The 21,822-nt window shown below is 40.4% G+C and overlaps 1 protein-coding gene across 3 annotated transcripts in view; it reads right to left on the bottom strand.

Annotated features, from left to right (window-relative positions):
• Positions 1-278: 278 nt before the first annotated feature.
• Positions 279-21,822, bottom strand: part of acss3 (acyl-CoA synthetase short chain family member 3) — a 63,356-nt gene continuing 41,812 nt past the window's right edge. Inside the window, exons 11-16 of one of the 3 annotated variants that reach the window (XM_043709674.1) lie at positions 18,788-18,851; positions 7,015-7,096; positions 5,880-6,002; positions 5,412-5,511; positions 5,142-5,317; positions 279-1,499 (exon numbers count right to left, since the gene is read on the bottom strand). In XM_043709674.1, coding sequence (XP_043565609.1) covers positions 1,422-1,499; positions 5,142-5,317; positions 5,412-5,511; positions 5,880-6,002; positions 7,015-7,096; positions 18,788-18,851 — 623 coding nt within the window. In that variant the 3' untranslated portion in view covers positions 279-1,421. Of the gene's footprint in view, positions 1,500-5,141; positions 5,318-5,411; positions 5,512-5,879; positions 6,003-6,105; positions 6,276-7,014; positions 7,097-18,787; positions 18,852-21,822 lie in introns of those variants that run through there. The other 2 variants (XM_043709675.1, XR_006314521.1) reach the window with 2 other exon arrangements.

Raw genomic sequence — 21,822 nt, 5'->3', positions numbered from 1 at the left:
TAAATTCCAGAAATGACTGTTCTGAAAACAGGCAAGAAAATGGGGTGACACAGTGGCTCAGTGATTAGCACTGCTGCCTCACAGGTTCGATCCCTGCCTCTGGCAACTGTGTGTGGTGTTTGTACATTCTTCCCATGTCTGTGTGGGTTTCCTCCCATAATCCAAAAACGTGCAGGTCAGGTGAATTGCCCATGCTAAATTCCCCATAGTGTCAGGTGCATTAGTCAGGGGTAAATATAGGCTACCAGAATGGGTTTGGGTGGGTTACTCTTCGGAGGGTCAGATGGACTAGTTGGGCTGAAGGGCTTGTTTCCATTCTGTAGGGAATCTTACCTAAAACAAGATGATTAAAACAAATTATTTAAAATAAAGTCTTTGGCCAAAGATATGACACAGAGAAGAGGTGCAAAATCATTAGATTTGAAATCACTTTACACTTCAAACAGCAATAACTGGTTACTTGTCTTCATTCATGAATGAAAAATGACAGCTATAACTGATAATGACTTTTAACATAATCTAAGTCTAAAATTATGATTAATACTTCTAAAGTTATACCATACAGACATGACATATATTCATAAGAAAGTTCAACAATTTTGTTGCTAGTTGTGTCAACTAGGTTGTAAAATAATTTTCAACTCAAGCAAGCGAATACACTAAAGAGGCATTTTAAAAGATTGTTTCTTTTTGTAAATTTCTTGGATTATGCGGATATCTAGTCACAGAGTTGTGAGTTAAAGTAGTTTACAGATAATTTTAGAAATTTATGCTCTGCGACAATAAATCTTACTTGAATTTCCTTAACAAATTAAATTAGAAACCTAAAATAACATTATTTCCAGCATTTCTTTATAGAAACAACTTATTTCAATTTTGCTCCAGGTTGCATGGTAGTGATTGTATGATATTTTTGCTAATAATTCTTTGTTAGATTTCACTAAATCTGAACAAAATCTTAAAATTGTCCTTATGATAAAGAAAAAAGGCTACTTTTGTACAAAGTTATATTTAAATATATATTTTGTATAGAATGTTTAATTGGAAATTGAACTTTATTCATTCTTTTGTGAAAGCAAAGTGGAAAACTCCAGTTAGCAATGTGCAGCTCGTAAAGTACCTTCATAACATGTATGACCATTTATTTATAGAAGAGATAATAACTCAAATATTTTACTGATTGGTTTCCTTTAAGTACAACTTAAACATACAATATTATGCCAATATACACTGTATTTGACCCTTTCAAAGTTACATCACTACAGAAATAAATGTTTATAGTATGTGTTATAAAGTTTAAAACATAGACAGAACTTAAAAATTGAGCTTAGGCATATCTCTGAATGCAATTTCCATATGGACGTGGAATTGTTTATCACCACTTACAAAAGTGATAATAGATCATATGAGGGGACCGAATGTTAAGATGAAATTTTCCTCTGCTTCAAGATTGCTTCTATTTCTGAGAAAACACTGGGATCTTCAATGGTTGGTGTTATCTACACAAGAAGGTGGACACCGTTAGCCATAACAGTTTTACAGATTTTTAACATATGCTACTACTATCAGAACAATTTTAACCCAGTTTTTTTCAGACACACAGTTCAGGAAGAATTATATCCTACTATTTTATAAGAAAAAACTAAGAAGGTGTTGACCATTCTGCCTCAAGTATATCCGTCAAATAGAGTCTAGTAATCTTGTGAATTTCTTTGTTAGATCTAGAATTATCATGAGTTAAATATGAATTAACAAGCAAATTTTGGTAAAATATAAAACTACAAATTGCACATTAAAAGACAGATACAAACAAGACACACAATAAATTAGCTCAGCAGTCCACTCACATTTTGCTGATCATGTTCACCCATAAAATCTGATAAACTCTGTCTTCCTCATCAAACAATTCAGAAATCTGATCTCCAACTGACAGTAGTTCACAATCAATATAGGTTCAACAGATCTGGTCTTCACCAAAAATACTACATGTCTGTGTAAGTCTGAATGGACTAGACCCACCAATGTTATCTTCCAGTAACAGGAAAATCTGCAGCAAAATGTATGTAGCTGGATCTGTACTGTTTTCTTTCGTCTTGCCTGTTCTGTATTATCTACTGTTCCTGCTCAGCTTGGACTGATCAGAGTCCTTGCATATGTCTAAATCAGCTCCAATGTGCTAGTGTCTTTAATTTACAAACAATAGTTTGTTTATGTTTCTTTAGAAACTAGGTGGATTAATTTCCTTTCTATGATATTTTAGCCTGTTCTGCCTCTTCTGTTTTAATTAGGATCTGCCTCAAAAAATACATTAAATTTAAAGACAGAAGAGTTGCAGCATCAAACCTCAGCAAAACGCAAAGATTCTTCACGTGAAACGTTTCCAAAAACACTAGTGAATTATGATCAATATAAATTAATGTCACTCCTTGTTCATCCCATTTTCCCATTTTCATACAAGTGTTTTCTCAAGTGATATTCTTGGTGCCCAATCTGCCATGCCTCATGATGACTTTGCTCATGCAACCTTCAATTCTTCAATCCATTAATTATGCATCTGGGCCCTATGACATCTGTCTCATGTAAATACTTGGCAGGAGGTGGAGAGACTCATCACTAATGGAACATCCCAATATTCAGTGTCAGTAGAAGGGTACTGGTGGGGAGTGTCAGTGGAAGAGTATTGGAACTAACACTCTAATTCATTTAGCCGAACTGGTCCTTACCCTCAATAATTTCTCCTTTGAATCCTCCCACTTTCTCCAGATGTAAGGGGTAGACATGGGCACCCACATGGGTCCCAGCTATGCCTGTCTCTTTCTCGGCCACGTAGAACAGTCCATCTTCCGTTGTTACACTGGCACCATTCCCCACCTTTTCCTCCACAACATTGATGACTGCATCGGCGCCACCTCATACTCCCACGAGGAGGTTGAACAGTTCATCAACTTCACCAACACATTCCACCCGACCTTAAATTCACCTGGACCATCTCAGACACCTCCCTCCCCTTCCTGGACCTCTCCATCTTCATCAACATGGATTGACTCAACACTGACATCTTCTACAAACCCACCGACTCCCACAGCTACCTGGACTACACCTCCTTCCACCCTAACTCCTGTAAAAATACTATCTCTTGTTCCCAATTCCTGCATCTCTGCTGCATGTGCTTCCAGGAGTACCAGTTGCACCACAGAACACACCAGATGGCTTCCTCCTTTAAAGACTGCAATTTCCCCTCCTACGTGGTTGATGAAGGCCTCCAGCGCATCTCATCCACTTCCCGCACCTTCGCCCTCGAAACCCACCCCTCCAACCGCAACAAGGATAGAACCTTCTGTTCTTCATCTTCCACCTCACCAACCTCCATATACATCGCATCATCCTTCGCCATTTCCGCCACCTACAAACAGATCCCACCACCAGAGATATATTTCCCTTCCCATCCCTATCCACTTTCCGTAAATACCGTTCCCTCCGCGACTTCCTCGTCAGGTCCATGCGTCCCCCACCAACCCACCCTCCCCTCCCGGCACCTTACCCTTCCACTGGAGGAATTGTCCACACCTCCCCACTCACCCCCCATTCAAGGCCTCAAAGGAGCCTTCCACATCCATCAAAGTTTCACCCACACTTTCACATATCATTTATGTATCCATTGCTCCTGATGCGGTCTCCTCTACATTGGGGAGACAGGATGGCTACTCACAGAGCGCTTCAGAGAACATCTCTAGAATACCCGCACCAACCAACCCCACTGCCCCATGGGCGAACACTTCAACTCCCCCTCCCACTCTGCCAAGGACATGCAGGTCCTGGGCCTCCTTCATTGCTACTCCCTAACCAACCGATGACTGGAAGAAGAACGCCTCATCTTCTGCCTCAGGGCCCTCCAGCCCCTCAGCATCAATGTGGATTTCACCAGTTTCCTCATTTCCCCATCCCCCACCTTACCCCAGTTTCAACCTTCCAACTCAGCACGACCCTCATGACCTGTGCTATCCATCCATCTTCCTTCCCACCTATCCACTCCATCCTTCCCTCTGACCTATCATCATTACCCCAACCTCCATCCACCTATTCAACTTTCAGCTACCTTCCTCTCAGTCCCACCCCCTCCCATTTATCTCTCCACCCCCTAGGCTCCCAACCTCATTCCTGGTGAAGGGCTTTTGCCTGAAAAATCAATTCTCCTACTTCTTGGATGCTGCCTGACCTGTTATGCTTTTCCAGCACCACACTCTCGACTGGTGTCTGCATGGCACACAACAATCAGCTGTAAACTCCAAGTTGTTCAGACTTGACCTGTAGGATTGACCATGGCCTCATTCCTGGACTGGAAGACCCAGATCCCCAGTTTCCATTTGGACTATGCATCTGACTGATCATGGCTAACCCTATGAATTTCAACTGGACCAGCCCATTGACTGTCTGGGTTGTATTCTTTGATTAGATTAGATTCCCTACAGTGTGAAAGCAGGCCCTTCAGCCCAACAAGTCCACACCGATCCTCTGAAGATAAACCCACCCAGACACATTCCCCTACATTCACATCTAACATTATGGGCAATTTGGCATGGCCAATTCACCTAACCTGCACATCTTTGGACTCTGGGAGGAAACAGAGCACCAGGGGGAAACCCACGCAGTCACGGGGAGAATGTGCAAACTCCACACAGACAGTTGCCCAAGGCTGGAATCGAACCTGGGTCCCTGCACTGCTGTGAGGCAGCAGTGCTAACCACCGAGCCACCGTGCCGTCCATGACTGCAATTCACCTTCACACCAGTAATGACTGCTCCCCTTTGACTTTAAATACTGTCTATTTGCTTGAAGTACATGCAATGTGTTTGCCATATAAACAGCTGGTACATGTTCAAGTATAACTTTGACTTAACATAGCATGATACAGCACTGAATCCAGCTCCACGACCATAAGTCACCTATCTCTTCCTCTGTGCTAAAAAGCAATACAAGCTGCAAAGGTTAGGAGCAACCAAGAAAGGGCAAAGTGAGCGAGTGTGGAAGGAATCTCAAATAAAAATATGACATTAATGAAAACACAAAAGAGATTACTAATAAGAAGCCAGCTTTATATTTGAATGCACTGCTTTATACAATAAAGGAAAGCACAAACGTACTTGGTAAGGCTTGCCATTTGCAACTGCTGAAAGTGTAGAACGAGGTATCTTGCCAGAACGTGTCTTTGGTAATACGGGCACAAAGACCACTTTCCTAAGAGCGGCAACTGGACCAATGGAGTCACGAACAATTTTAACAATCTCTTCAGTGAGATCCTCAAATGTTTCAGTCACACCTGGTACATATGTTTCATGAATTAAAATGCGACGAAGGTTTAATTTTGAAGGCCAAGTACAACACTTTTTAAGATGTAAAATGAATGATCTCACCAGTCCTTAAAACACATAAAGCTAGTGGAACATGCCCCTTGACGGAATCCTCGAGGGCCACAACGGCACAGTCTGTTACAGCTTGATGAGTGATAATAGCCTGCAAGAACAGCAGTGAATAGATCTAGTAAATTGTTCATTTTCCTTTGCAAACTCATGACCAATATTTTCAAATTGATCTTGCATTTCATGTTACAGAATTTAGATTTAAACATAAGGAATTGGTGACAAAGTATTTTGGCTGTTGAATCATCAGGTGCAATGTTACCCAGAGGGAAGAGCAAAGACATTGTAGCAAGACAAGTTTCGTATTCATGTTGAGACAACATAACTAGTGATTCTATCAGAAATAGAGCTGATCATTCCTAGAGGTAGCCAAGATGGTGGATTATCTTTGTGCAGGAAGAACAGTTTTGGGAAGAAAGGAAAGATACAAAATGGAGGTAAAAGCTGTGAAAATAATATTACCTCTTCAACAGAACCAGCTGAAATCCTATGACCTGCCACATTAATTACATCATCCACCCGTGACATTACATACAAATAGCCATTATTATCCATATAGCCAGCATCCATAGTATCATAGTAACCCTGGGTAAAGAGGTAGGAAAAGGATTAAAATTATAGTTACATATTTACTTTAACTATTTCTGTACCTTTCATATTTTATGGTTGCCTGTTCAGTATAACTCACAAATCATTTCCAGTTTCACTGTTTGGTATCATTGCAACTTCCCTGATAAATATCCCAAAATACGAGTGAAGAGGGCATTCAGTAAAACGCATACTTCCACAATTAATTCAATAATATTTGTTTATCTTGAGGCATTTTTTCTGCCTGGTTGATGCGCTGCAACTAAAAAGCTGAAAAACAAAATTAATCAAGAGCTTCCATCTCAGTGAGAAGACTTCAGGCCAATCCACATCCAACAACCTGATCAGAAACTGTTCACATTTTGACAGTTGTGACAATTGCACTACAGCAGCTGAGACAATTCACAAAATTCTAAAGTAGTCAACAACTTGCTAATAAAAAAGTCATGCCAATCTAAAAAAAACATTTCACCCCATGCCTTTCTGTTAATTATTTAAACAATCCAATATTTAGATCTAGATCTGCATTTCTGTCAAAAAATAATCAATTCTTTCCTTGGACCATACCTTAACTGTGGACAGAGTATTGTTCAAATCCAGCTATTTCTTTTTGAAGTATATTGTTTCTGAAAAGACTAACAAATCGGCAAAACATTACTTCCTCCAATCTTTATGGGTCCTTTTAGCAGCTGTACATTGGTCTAGCAAAATAGGTATACATTCTGGAGGGAATGATTCCTGGCTTTAAGAGAATTCCTGATGAAGGGCTTATGCCCAAAACATAGATTCTCCTGATCCTCAGATGCTGCCTGACCTGCTGTGCTTTTCCAGCACCACACTCTTGACTCTGATCTCCAGCATCTGTGGTCCTCACTTTCTCCCCGGTGTCAAAATGTCTCTCCAGATGTCAAAAATAGAAAATATTTCAAATACTGACACAAAAGAGTTTGCTCATCTTACAGACTGTATTAATAGTAAAAGTAAAATGTTTCTGAAGAATCATGCTTACTGGATATTTAGTGAAGTAAAGCTCCTTGAACAGTTTATCATTTCCCCAAAGTGTAGCCAATGTACCTGGAGGTAAAGGTAACCTTAAAGGAAACAATATTGTTAAAATAGGGATAGTATTAAGTGAAGAAAATATGCAGCAACAGTAAACACCCGCATCCGCTGCCAAAAAGTCTGACTTTGGAAATGCATCTAATCACATTTGCAAATTCATGGAATTTGTATTAAACATTCTCAAATATCAGTGAATGATTACTTCCCAGCTATGGCCAACATAAAGTAGATCTACTGCTGCATGCTTCCAGTGACAGCTAATGTTGCAGTGATGCCTGTATTAGTTGGAGGCACATTCAAGAAAATTGCAGTGTTTGATTTGTACTGGCAATTAGGCTGCTTGAGAGGTTTGCCATAATAAATATAATTACTAAAAACAGTAGTAAAAAGAGCTTTAAAATGTGATTGGATGAGGAAGCAGTTCTATCCATGCCACTTTAATGCCAGAATTGAAAAATATACCCTAAGATGTAGTTCAAAGGTTAATGAAAAGATTATAAAAGCTAACAAAAATAGATGTTACAATTTAAACTCGAACATGATTTGTTTTAATTCAAGTGTCAATGCCTCCATGAAGACATTGATATATACACACCTTTTAGTGAACCCATTTGGCACGTTCTATTGAAGACATTTTTCCTGTTTCTTTCAAATTAAACTTATTTTATTTCAAAATGTCAAATTAGTCAGATACAACCAAGTATCACTTGGTTAGTGAGGAAGTTGCTAGTTAGAGAATTTTATGAAAGAAATGAATTTTATGAATTATTGGAGAATGTCACAGAATAGTTTCCTTATAGCTATCAAAATATACATGGAGCTCATGCAGCTTCTTACCACTAGAATTCAGTCTATTGGTTAGCTGCCTCTAACATACCAGCACAAGCTTCCTCAAAGCCTTCTCCTAACCTTACTCTAAATTTGCAAATTTTTATATATTTTCATTCATGCCCTCATCAAGTTATCCCATTGATGTGACCCCTTTTTCCTCAAGCCTATTCCCATTGAAGAGTTGTCTATCCAACATTCCCTCCTGACTGCCACATTACCTGATATTGTTGATGTTTCTCCTTCCTGAAGGATTATCCTTCACCTTTGCCAATATTCTTCAAAAAATCAAATTTTTGACCACTCCATCCAGACAAATTACTTTCCTGTGTCCAATGTCTTCAAAAGAGCTGACACCTCCTAAATTCCTGCACATCTTTCTCAGAAGCTGTCTAAATCCCGCATATCAGGCTTGCCTTCCCACTCAATGATCTGTCTCCAAGGATGTACCCTTGGTCCTGAGCTATTTCCCATTTGCAGATCGTTCTGCTGCAACACACATTTCATTAATGCAAATTCGCTGTAACACAATTGACAAAATGGGGACAATGTTTCGAAAACCCACAAACTTTTAAAACGTGTGTTGGCTGTAACACAATTACATCACCAACAATTTAAGCATTGTTTTTAAAATGCATTTTTTCTATAATGCCCACTTGCACAAGAACACAACCATTGCATTATAGAAGAACTATCTATACGTGATGTCTCTCAGTGATATTATGCAAGAGCAGAGTCATCTTCCACAGGTATACTGGTGACACTGAACTCTATCTTTTGCCCACTTCTCCTGATCTCTCCCTTCATTTCTCTAAATGTTCAGACTGTTTGTCTGACATCCAGTTCAGAATGAGCATACCATTTTCCAACTAACTACTTGGAAATCAGAAGCCATTGTCTTCAGTACAGAATGCAAACACCACTCCCTAACCACTAATTCCAGCCCTTTTCCTGGCAACTGTTGGATGCTGAATCAGACTGTTTACGATCTTGTTGTAACATTTAACCTCAGGTGAATTTCTCACCACACATCCATACCATCACTAAAACTGCCTATTTCCATCTCTATATTATCACTTAACTCCATATCTGCTTCAGTTTGTGCTGCTGAAACCCTCAGTCATACCTATGATAACTCCTGACTTACCTATTTTAAGATATTTCTCGCCAGTCCTCCAATTCAACCCTGTGCAAACTTGAACTCACCCAAATGTCTGCTACCTGTACACATTTACAATATTCCAATTACCCATCAGCCTTGATATCATTATTCTACATTGACTCTGCACAACATAATTTAAAAATTCTCATTTTTGCTTTTGAATCCCTCTATGGAATCATTCCTTCCCAATCTTTGTAATCTCCTCAGCACTGAAACCCACTGAGATATCACTGTTTCTCCAAATCTAGCCTCTTGAGCATCCCAAAGTTAATCAATCGAAAAGGCCCTAAACGCGAGAATTCCCTTGCTAAAGCTCACCATCTTTCTTTCTCTCAATTCTCATTAATACACTTCATAAAGACTCTCTCTTTGGACAAGCTTTTGAGCATCTATCCAAATATCTTGTTATGTGGCTCGGTGTGATGTTCCGTTGGATAATGCTCTGAAGTACCTTGGAACAGTTCACTATGTTAAAGGTACTATATAAATAATTTGTAGCTGTGGTTTCCACTTGCTACATTGGAGGCTTTTCTGTAGGAAGCATAAGGAAGAATGGTTGTCCTATTTGGACCTCTGCCCTCTGTGAATTAAACTTAGGAGGAAGTGGCTCAATAACAACATTGTTTTCACATCAAATCAATAGTAGAGCATAAGGATAACATTTCCATATTTTTCCCCCCAAAACAACAGTTCGGCATTTTGTCAATACAAAAATTATCACAAATACTCAATAATGCGAGACAAAATCTGAAAACATGATGCAGAAATTATGGGATAGTGTTCTAGAGCATGCATTATATGACAAAGCCTTTTTTAAAATATAAAGTTAGTTTCTTAGGAGCATTTATTTCAGTCTGCCTTCTCCTTCAAAAAATATCAGACATGGAGAGTGGTCTTAATTCAAGACATAATCACATTCCCTTGGGAAATAAACATAGTCCCACTATTCCTGGTTTTATTGCTGACTATGTGAATATTGGTAAATTGGTACAAGGAGGACACGGAATTATGAATAGGAGGCTGGAGAGATACAAAAGTGCTGTTAATATTGCTCTCATTTCAGGAATACTGCAATGTAAACAAATTTCAGTTTTAAGTTAAATTGAAAAACTTCTGCTCCCAGTTTTCCATGGTAAAAAAATGGATATAGTTATTTATTCCAGCAAACAATGCAACTGTGCCTTGAACATTGATTTACATTGCTTATATTCCTTTAATAACTTGAAACAAACCTGAGGCTTATGAGTTTATGGTGGTGGTGGTGACCTTATTTATCATGTGAACAAGATTATGGAGGCCAGCTTTAAATAGACTAAGAAAATCCACTCCTATATCCAATGGTCGCTTTCATTAGACAATTCCCAGCAATGCTTGCCTGTGCATGAACACATAAGAACAAGGAGCAGAAGTAGGCAATACAGCCCCTCGAGCCTGCTCCACCAAGTGATACAATCATGGCTGATGTCATCTTGGCTTCAACTCCATTTTCCTGACCACTCTCTCTTCAACTCATTAATAATCAAGAATCTGTCTATCTTGTTAAATGTCCTGGCAGCTACTGTACTCTGGGTAGTGAATTCCACAGATTTCACAACTCTTTGAGAGAAGTAATTTCTCATCTTAACATGTCTGTGTAGGTAACAGTGATCATAATTGCTACAGTAATCAAGACAGTGCCATTAAATATGTGAACAAAATGCAAAAATGAAAATATTGAAGTGTTTCTTTAAGGTTCCAACTCTCTGAAGCCTAAAAAGTGAAATTCAATCACTTTTGCTTTTAGCAATTACATTTCTACACAGCACTAGCCAAACTCTCCTCACTTCAAATGTGCAAACTATGTGCAATGCACAACTTCCATGAGAAAAATTTGAATATTGCACAGTTATGCCACTGGCCTTACCGTTGATTTCAAACTTTATAGCTTTTATGTGGGGACCACTTCAACCTGGTTTAGAAAGACATGGGGAAGAATGTGCATTCCATGGAACAAACAGGCAGCCAACTAAATGTTGATTTTCACACAATTACCTGGCCCCTTCACTTGTCATTGTTCACAATCAACATAACTGAAAACATACCCTCCAGTTATATTGCAGCTATATTGTAATATTATTTTAATGACTAGACCGTTTGAATACCAACTATTAAAGATTACATATGGTACTTCTCAAAACAACTACCACGTGTCCACAGATTATGTCCACACAATAACTGTGACATATCAACTTCAATTGCTTTTCCTGGAGATACAAAAATTGCAAAATATTCATTTAATCTTTTTCATTGATTAGCTTTCTATCATTTTAGAATATATGTCACAACTTAGAAGTTCAATCAATCAATTATACTTTGCAAACTTCTCTTGTTTACTCAATATAATTTAATTTGAATGTCCTGGTAATTCATTTATAAATTACCTAATCATTAAAATTTTAACAGGACTATTTAATGAGCTTCAAATTTGAATTCAGCCAAGAATTACTTCTAACCATCAGGTTTCATTCAACCAAGAGTAAATACCAAGAAGCTCTTGTGAAAATGATGACAATGGGAATCAAGGTGGAGATATTTTCTTATCAACCTGTTCAAAGATCCTATTACAGTATTGGGCATATAAGACTGAAACCCAGGACTCCTGGCCAAGAGTTAGGGTACTACCAGTATATCACAAAGACTTTCCATTCACTAGTCACACTTAACACAATGGAAGGTAACTGACTGCTTACCATTTAGATCAACGTCAGTGACATAGAAACCAAAACAATTTTCTTTGTAGCTAGAGTTTATTAACAACTCAGTCTGACACCCCAGTCTCACATGACCCTTATTATATCTTACATAGTCAATTAATCTAGTAACTCCATTATTAGATTTTCCTCTTGCCTTTAAAGAAAACCTTCGAAGATGCAGAAACAATCCTTAAATAAAATAATGAAAAGATTTTTTATACTTAAGTTACTTTTATTCTCAGTTCAAAATTATACAAGCAACCACCCATGTTCCCCGATCTTTGAAGTAACAAAAATAACATGTTTAATTACAAAATGATCCCAATTTTTCTGTTATAACTCCACATATCATGGGTCTCCTTCTCCAAGGAATCCTTGGAAAAAAGCACCTCTTTTGTGAAACCATCTGACAACTGGTTATTTGCATCGACTGACTTTATTTGGAAAATGTCTTTACAATATTTCCTTTATGCCAGCAAGGTCAATCCTCAATCTTTTCTCAGCAACATTTTTGCTGAATGCTCATTACCCCAAAAAGGGTGATTATCCACTAAACATTCTATAGGTAAATGTTTTGCTTTTGCTTCTTGTTTAAGATTTACTTTAGATATTGGATAAATACACCCCGACATCTAGAGCTTCTACTCATACTAATGTTTCAGCTGCTAGAGTACTTGTAACTAGCTTTATTTTCATAGCTTCTCAGATGAATAGCCAACATTTGTTATTCTTCCCAATAAGAATATGATAAAGCCTGCTGAATTTGAAGAGTCATCATAAGATTGGTGTACAAAGAATTACTAATAAAACAAGGACTATCTTCACATTTTCTGAGTCACCCAAGGCTGGACACTCGAGATTTTTTTAATTAAAATCAATTTTTCTCTCTTTAATTTTTTTATTCATTCTCAAGACTTCCTCAACTATAGTGTGTCACATCATAGTATGTAAGACTGTTGACGTCAAGTCACAGCTTCATGTCTAAGTCAATATTTAAAAGCCCCGAAGCCCGACTTATAAATTCTCTTTCTATTTTATCTATCACAACACTCAAAATTCTATAGAACCAACCACAGGACATCATTAGCATGCATCATAATGATGCCTGCCAGCTTCTGTATGTGATACTATTACTGTGTCTGCTCTAAACTGAATACAATCTATTTTCAGCAAGTTGGACCTAACTGAGAAATACAAAACCTTCACTGCAATATTCAACTTATAAACACGTTTGTTCTATATCACCTGTTTTTTTTGGTTGCCATTTTGTAAAATTACTATTTTTCTATAACTACCTATTACCTTTCTCAGATTCTTCCTTTTCTGCCTGTTTTGCAATATATCATGTTTCTAGATTGAAGGTTATTTCTAATGTCTCTGTACAATGCTGTGAGGTTCAGCAGATTTCCTCTGAAGCTAACTGTAGTCCTTTCCCAAGCCACGGATTGATTGCTCATTACCAAAGAAATTTTCAGATTTCTTTCTTCGGCCTTCAACAATTTGCAGTGAGTTCTTTGCATGGATTGCTCAAGCCATGTCAAATGTTCATCTACAATTTGGTTGGGCCACTAGGATTATATGAAGCATCTAACCTATTGCTAAGTGATTTGTTTTTTGAATTTTAAGGTAACTGCAGTGCTCATTACCACAATGCTCATATTTTCACACATATTTTTAAATTCATTTTTGGTAAGATGCTTCCCATTGTCAATTGGGAATTTGGCCAGTGTTCTCATCCAGTCCTTATCCATTTTTCTATTACTGTGTCCACTCTTTATTCTTTATACAATGCTATTACGTAGCAACTAAGTTGCTATGTCTACAAAGTGCAAGATAAAAATCTTATTTTTTTCCTTTAACCCATACCTTCAAGTATATTGCTACAACTCCAGAGATATTATTAATGGAAGAGTCATGATAGGCTGAGATGATGTCCTCCTTAATTTGTTCTTACATAAATCACATTTATTGTCGATCTCTTCTGTAAATTTACTCACTGTCCCTTACTCTGGCATCTTTTGAGTAGGATTTAACCTGTGAGAAGATGGATGGGCAAACTGCTAATGTAATATTAAGATAATTTGCTTTTTTTTTCCCTTAAATCTGTATGTCCTGATGCCAATAACACCTGCTTAATATTTTTTATGATTTAAATAAGGTTAGGTCCTGATAAAGGAATACAATTATCTCTGTATTACATAAACTGCATAGCCACTGCCTCCCAATAACAATTATCTTCTTGTGTTCCATATCCAGTTTCGTTTTAGCCTTTTTCATAGATGACCTGGTGAACAGTAGGAGTATTTCCCTTAACACTGTATCTGAGCTGTTAAACTGGCTTACCGCATCTATTTTAAAGGGAGGTACCATTCTTTTTAGCATATGGTCATCCACAAACCTGAAGCAGGTGGAACTCTCAAATTTCTTAAACTTTCTTTGGTCCTTATTATTTTAAAAAGTCTGGATAATGTTTTAACCAATTCACTCCACACACTCATACATCCACTGTCCAACACAGTTCAATTGAACTGTATGCTCAACAGCAGCAATATGTACCATCTCCATGAATGCATTGCAGAAATTCACCAATGTTTATTAGTACCAAGTATCTTTGAAACCCATAACCATGCCATCTAGAATGACAAGGGTAACAGACATATGGGAACACAACTAATTGCAAGGTCCCCTGTAAGTTGCTGACTTGGAAATATTTCACCATTTCTTCAGTGTCACTGGGTCAAAATACTGGGACACCCTCCCTAATGGCATTGTTCATGTACCTACACCAAATGGGCTGCAGCAGTTCAAAAATGCAGCTCATCACCACCTTAAGGGCAATTAAGAATGAGCAACAAACACTCGCCCAGTCAGCAATGACTACATCCCATGAATGGATGCAAAAAAACTTGGCTATTCTAGGAAGCAAGAGTACTAAGGCTGAACCTTTCTTTTGTATTAGTGAAGACATAAACATGTCCACCTATCCACTTCATTGGTCCATGGATCATGAAGTTTAGCTTCACAAAGATCAGTGGAAAGCTATATCCTGACAATCCGCATTTGGTTTCAGTCTTTCTTCTCCAAAGGAACACCAAATACAATCCTAAGTCTGAAACAAACTCTTAGTTTCCAATCTTCATCTCTGCCAATGTCAACTCAGTTCTACGTTGAAACTTTATTGCTGGAACAGCACAGCAGGTCAGGCAGCATCCAGGGAACAGGAGATTCGACGTTTCGGGCACAGGCCCTTCTTCAGGAATGAGCAGAGAGTGTTCAGCAGGAGAAGATAAAAGGTAGGGAGGAGGGACTTGGAGGAGGGGCGGGGGAAATGTGATAGGTGGAAAGAGGCCCCACCTACGTTCGTGACACCACCCACGCCCTCCACCTCCTCCAGGATTTCCGCTTCCCCGGTCCCCAACGCCTCATCTTCACCATGGACATCCAGTCCCTGTACACCTCCATCCCCCATCACGAAGGACTCAAAGCACCCCGCTTCTTCCTTTCCCGCCCTACCACCCAGTACCCTTCCACCGACACCCTCCTTCGACTGACCGAACTGGTCCTCACCCTGAAACCCTCCTTCGACTGACCGAACTGGTCCTCACCCTGAAACCCTCCTTCGACTGACCGAACTGGTCCTCACCCTGAAACCCTCCTTCGACTGACCGAACTGGTCCTCACCCTGAAACCCTCCTTCGACTGACCGAACTGGTCCTCACCCTGAAACCCTCCTTCGACTGACCGAACTGGTCCTCACCCTGAAACCCTCCTTCGACTGACCGAACTGGTCCTCACCCTGAAACCCTCCTTCGACTGACCGAACTGGTCCTCACCCTGAAACCCTCCTTCGACTGACCGAACTGGTCCTCACCCTGAAACCCTCCTTCGACTGACCGAACTGGTCCTCACCCTGAAACCCTCCTTCGACTGACCGAACTGGTCCTCACCCTGAAACCCTCCTTCGACTGACCGAACTGGTCCTCACCCTGAAACCCTCCTTCGACTGACCGAACTGGTCCTCACCCTGAAACCCTCCTTCGACTGACCGAACTGGTCCTCACCCTGAAACCCTCCTTCGACTGACCGAACTGGTCCTCACCCTGAAACCCTCCTTCGACTGACCGAACTGGTCCTCACCCTGAAACCCTCCTTCGACTGACCGAACTGGTCCTCACCCTGAAACCCTCCTTCGACTGACCGAACTGGTCCTCACCCTGAAACCCTCCTTCGACTGACCGAACTGGTCCTCACCCTGAAACCCTCCTTCGACTGACCGAACTGGTCCTCACCCTGAAACCCTCCTTCGACTGACCGAACTGGTCCTCACCCTGAAACCCTCCTTCGACTGACCGAACTGGTCCTCACCCTGAAACCCTCCTTCGACTGACCGAACTGGTCCTCACCCTGAAACCCTCCTTCGACTGACCGAACTGGTCCTCACCCTGAAACCCTCCTTCGACTGACCGAACTGGTCCTCACCCTGAAACCCTCCTTCGACTGACCGAACTGGTCCTCACCCTGAAACCCTCCTTCGACTGACCGAACTGGTCCTCACCCTGAAACCCTCCTTCGACTGACCGAACTGGTCCTCACCCTGAAACCCTCCTTCGACTGACCGAACTGGTCCTCACCCTGAAACCCTCCTTCGACTGACCGAACTGGTCCTCACCCTGAAACCCTCCTTCGACTGACCGAACTGGTCCTCACCCTGAAACCCTCCTTCGACTGACCGAACTGGTCCTCACCCTGAAACCCTCCTTCGACTGACCGAACTGGTCCTCACCCTGAAACCCTCCTTCGACTGACCGAACTGGTCCTCACCCTGAAACCCTCCTTCGACTGACCGAACTGGTCCTCACCCTGAAACCCTCCTTCGACTGACCGAACTGGTCCTCACCCTGAAACCCTCCTTCGACTGACCGAACTGGTCCTCACCCTGAAACCCTCCTTCGACTGACCGAACTGGTCCTCACCCTGAAACCCTCCTTCGACTGACCGAACTGGTCCTCACCCTGAAACCCTCCTTCGACTGACCGAACTGGTCCTCACCCTGAAACCCTCCTTCGACTGACCGAACTGGTCCTCACCCTGAAACCCTCCTTCGACTGACCGAACTGGTCCTCACCCTGAAACCCTCCTTCGACTGACCGAACTGGTCCTCACCCTGAAACCCTCCTTCGACTGACCGAACTGGTCCTCACCCTGAAACCCTCCTTCGACTGACCGAACTGGTCCTCACCCTGAAACCCTCCTTCGACTGACCGAACTGGTCCTCACCCTGAAACCCTCCTTCGACTGACCGAACTGGTCCTCACCCTGAAACCCTCCTTCGACTGACCGAACTGGTCCTCACCCTGAAACCCTCCTTCGACTGACCGAACTGGTCCTCACCCTGAAACCCTCCTTCGACTGACCGAACTGGTCCGCGCCAAACTACTACTGCGCCTCCCTTGTCAGCTGGTTTGATGGTGAGGTTGGGGTTGGAACGGAGGGAGTGGAGGGCTGCGCGTTCCGAGGGTGAGAGGTTGGAGTGGGTGGGAGGGGTGGAAGCCAACCTATAAAAGAGAACCAAGACATCTACCTTTGTGAATGGAGTTTATTAATTGTCCGCAGAAAGCATCTTAACGACTCAAGTCTTACAGCTTCTTCAACTCAACAGTCTCTCTTTTATATTGACCAGTAAATTAACCAATTAACCCCAATCAACTGCTAAACTACTTGTTAGAAGAACAATTGCTGCAAGTAAATCATTTCAGCCCAGGGCCTTGCTCCAACAGATCCTCAGGTCAGAATTCTGAGTCCAATTATTTTCAGGTTTTGAACAAGGACCTGCCCAGCAACAAAACATCATGAAAATATTTGGTGATGAACAGTATTCTGTTTCATTCACAATTCTTCAGATAGTGAAGATTTGGAGGAACCAGTGTTGTACTGGGGTGGACAAAGTTAAAAATCACACAACATCAGGTTATAGTCCAACAAGTTTATTTGGAAGCACTAGCCTTCAAACTGCTGCTTCTTCATCAGGTGATTGTCATCAGATCGTGAAGTGTTTCATGTATTTGTGCAGCAAGACCTTGCCTGGATATGCAACGTTGTGGTCCAGGCAATAGCCACCTATAACACAAGGGGACTTAAACCATCTCCTCTCGATACATAATGGATTATCATCACAAAATACTCCCACAGTTAAAATCCATTGGTCAAAACCTCAGCTGGGCTAAATATACTAAAGCAGGCGAGAAGCTGAACATTCTTAATTGAGTGGCTCACCTCCAAATTCCCCCAATCCTCTCTAGCTACAAGGCAGAAATCAAGAATGCAATTGAATACATTGGCTGAGCATAGCTGTGACAACACACAATAATTCACCATATCATCCTCAACAAAGCAGTATGTTTGATTGGTACCCTGCTACTTTGATGTCTATTTTGTCTACAAAGTCTATTTTTTACAATGACTTATAGCAGCTCACTAAGGCTTCCTCGACAGCACCTTCTGAACCCACAAGTTTTATCATCTTGAAAGACTGCTGCAATAGCTGCCAAGATATACCTCCAAATTTGACATCAAATTAGATATCATCTTGATTTAGCTATATATTGCTGTTCTTTACATAGTGATGCATTAAAACCCTGGAAATTTCGATGAAAGACAATGTAGAAACACTTTCACCACATTGACAGTTAGGATTCAAAAAGGTCACCACCACCTTCTCATGAGCATTGAAGGATGGGCAATAAATGCTAGTCAGAGATGTTCACATCTTGAGAATTAAAAAATTCATAGAAAGCTGAATAGTCTGACTAGGAGAATTATGTATTATTCCTGAAAATGGCATGATCTCTTATGGATTGGATTTTAAAAGTTTGGTTAAAATGTGCGAATAGATTTGCATATTTTACACAACAAAAGAAAGGTAAAATTAGTTGAATTAAATAAAATAATAATTTCAGGGTTGCATTTCAGAATAACTACTGTTGATGAGTAACACTCACTTCACTACAATATTTCCCAGACTGTTGGGGTTCATTTCCTTCAGGTTCTTGTCCAGAATCATAACTGCAAAATGATAGAATAAAAAGCAGATTCAAATTTGTATTCTAGACAAATTCATACTCCATTCACTTAGTTTTTAATGCAATAGATGCCTGCTATCATGGCCATAAAATTGTTCTATTCATCATGTTATGAACATTACTAAAACTCATTAACTTGAACAATTAAAACAACTCAATTTACAGGTTCCATTGATAGGAATCCAATGAAACTGATCATTAATGCTAATCCAAACATGATATTCTAAAATGAGTAAGCCATGAACCTAGATTATAGACCAGTTGGTAGAGTACCATTTCATTCATGACATTTTTAGAGTCATACAGCATGGAAATAGACCACTCGATCCTACTTGTCCATGCCAACCCTGTTTCCCAAACTAAACTAGTCCGACTTGTCTGCGCTTGGCCCATATTCTCTAAAACTTTTTCTATTCATGTACCAATCCAAATAGCTTTTAAATGTTCTAAGTGTACCTGCATCTAACACTTTCGCTGGCAGTTCACTGAACTTATGAACCATCCTCTGTGTGAAAAAGTTGCCCCTCAAGTCCCTTTTAAATCTTTCTCCTCTCACCTTAAAAATATGCCCTCTAGTTTTGAACTCCCTATCCTAGGGAAAAGACCTCTACTATTCACCTTATCTATAGCCCTAATGATTTTATAAACATCTAGAAGGTCACCACTCAACCTTCCAGGCACCAGTGAATAAGTCCCAATCTATCCAGCCTCTCCCTAAAACTCAAACCTTCCATGATGTGGAGATGCCTGGTGTTGGACTAGGGTAGACAAAGTTAAAAATCGCACAACACCAGGTTATAGTCCAACAGATTTATTTGGAAGCACTAGCTTTTGGAGCGCTGCTCCTTCATCAGGTAGCTGTGGAGCAGTATCATAAGACACAGAATTTATAGCAAAAGAATAGAGTGTCGTGCATGCAACTGATGTGTTATATTTGACAAATCTAGATTGCTGTTAAGCCTTTCATTTTTTTATAATGGGTTGCCATTCATTAATATGTAAATCCCAGAACTTGCTTCAAATCATTCTTGAGATATCTTAAGGTTTTACAGAAAAGTGACATCTCACCTCAGACAATGCATTAAAATTGTGAGGTTAGAGTCTGTCTGTATCCCAATCTTGAGTCAGATTAGTTCTATCTGCCTGCAGATTGTGTGCTTTTTAAACAAAATAGATGTATCTGCTATTACAATTCTGAAAATGCAAATTCACCGCATAGACGTATGTGCATGTGTGCATGTGAGGGAGAGGGCAAGGGGGAGAGAGAGAGTGCGTGTGTGTGTGTGCGCGCGCGTCTGAGAGACAGCATGTGCATGAGTGGCTGCAGGCAAGGATGCCCTGAAGTATGGTACATTGACAAGACTAAGCAGTCGCTATGATAACAGATGAATGGACACCACGCAACAAGCACCAGCCAGGGATGTTCCCTCCCAGTCAGGGAACACTTCAACAGTCAGGGACATTTGGGTGACCATCCTCCAAGGTGGATTTCGGGATACGCAACAACGTAGAGTGGCCAAGCAGAGGCTGATAGCCAAATTCAGCACCCATGAGGATGGCCTCAACCAGGACTTTGGATTCATATCACACTACAGGTAACCAACCCCACTACGCTATACAGTCTCTCACACACACTCACACGAATACACACACACTCTTACCTACTCTCACACTCATGCAGACCCTCTCTCATACACACACACATACATCTCGAGAGGCGCGCACACACAAACACCCACTTTCACACTTACACACTCACATTCTCTCCCCCACACACACACTCTGTCTCGCTCTCCCTCATATGCACGCGCACACACATAAGTTTATGGGGTGAATTTGCATTTGCACAATTGTATTTGCAGATACATTCTATTTTGTTCAAATAGTCTGCAGGCGGTCAATCCATATGACATTTTATAAATTCCTACTTTGGAAACAGAACCAGCCTGACGCAAGATTAGGACACAGACAGACTCTAACCTCACACCTTTAATGCATTGTCTGAGTTTTTTTTTAAAAATAAAACCTTAAGTTATCTCAAGAATGTGATTTGAAAGAAGTTCTGGGATTTACATATTAATGAACAAAGACCTGCAACCCATTCTAAAAGATGAAAGGCTTAACAGTAATCGAGGTTTGTCCAACATATCGGATCAGTTGCATGCTTGACACTGTGATCTTTTGCTTTAAATTCTATGTCTTATGGTGCTGCTCCACAGCTACCTGGTGAAGAAGTAATGCTCTGAAAGCTAGTCCTTCCAAATAAATCTGTTGGACTATAAACTGGTGTGTGTCAAACCTTCCAGTCCTGGCAATATCCTTGTAAATCTTTTCCGAACCCTCTCCAATTTAATAAAGTTCTTCCTATTGCAGGGTGACCAGAACTGTACACAGTACTGTGAAAATGATTGTTACCATGAAAGAAAGATCAATTGTACAGAAGTGACATCTCTTAATCCTACATTAAGCTGCCTGAGTAAATGACAATCTTCAATTTGCAAAATACTTCTGATAACTATACCTCCCACCCAACCAAATATTTCCACACAGACTATCACTTGTTAAATATTTAAAATGCATCCAAATTCCAAAAAAAATAAAGCAAATATATGGTACAGACTGAAAAGGTAATTATCATTGTGTATTGTAACCTTATATCTCCACACAATCCTTTACTTGTGTTGCATGTCACTGCGTTATGATCTGCTTATGGAAAGAAACAGGCCACAAAAAACTATACATTTACTGAATCCAGTGCCACCACAATGAAAATAGTTAAAAATTACACAATACCAGGTTATAGTCCAACAGGTTTACCTTGAAAATACAAGCTTTCGGAGTGCTGCTTCTTCATCAGGCAGCTGGCCGCCTGACAAAGGAGCAGTGCTCCGAAAGCTTGTACTTCCAAACAAATTGTTGGACCATAACCTGGTGTTGTGTGATTTTTACCTTTG

This window comes from Chiloscyllium plagiosum, chromosome 19, assembly GCF_004010195.1.
Source record: "Chiloscyllium plagiosum isolate BGI_BamShark_2017 chromosome 19, ASM401019v2, whole genome shotgun sequence".
NCBI lineage: Eukaryota > Metazoa > Chordata > Chondrichthyes > Orectolobiformes > Hemiscylliidae > Chiloscyllium > Chiloscyllium plagiosum.
Note: the sequence above shows the minus strand (reverse complement) of the source record. Positions and strands in the feature narration are given on the sequence as shown.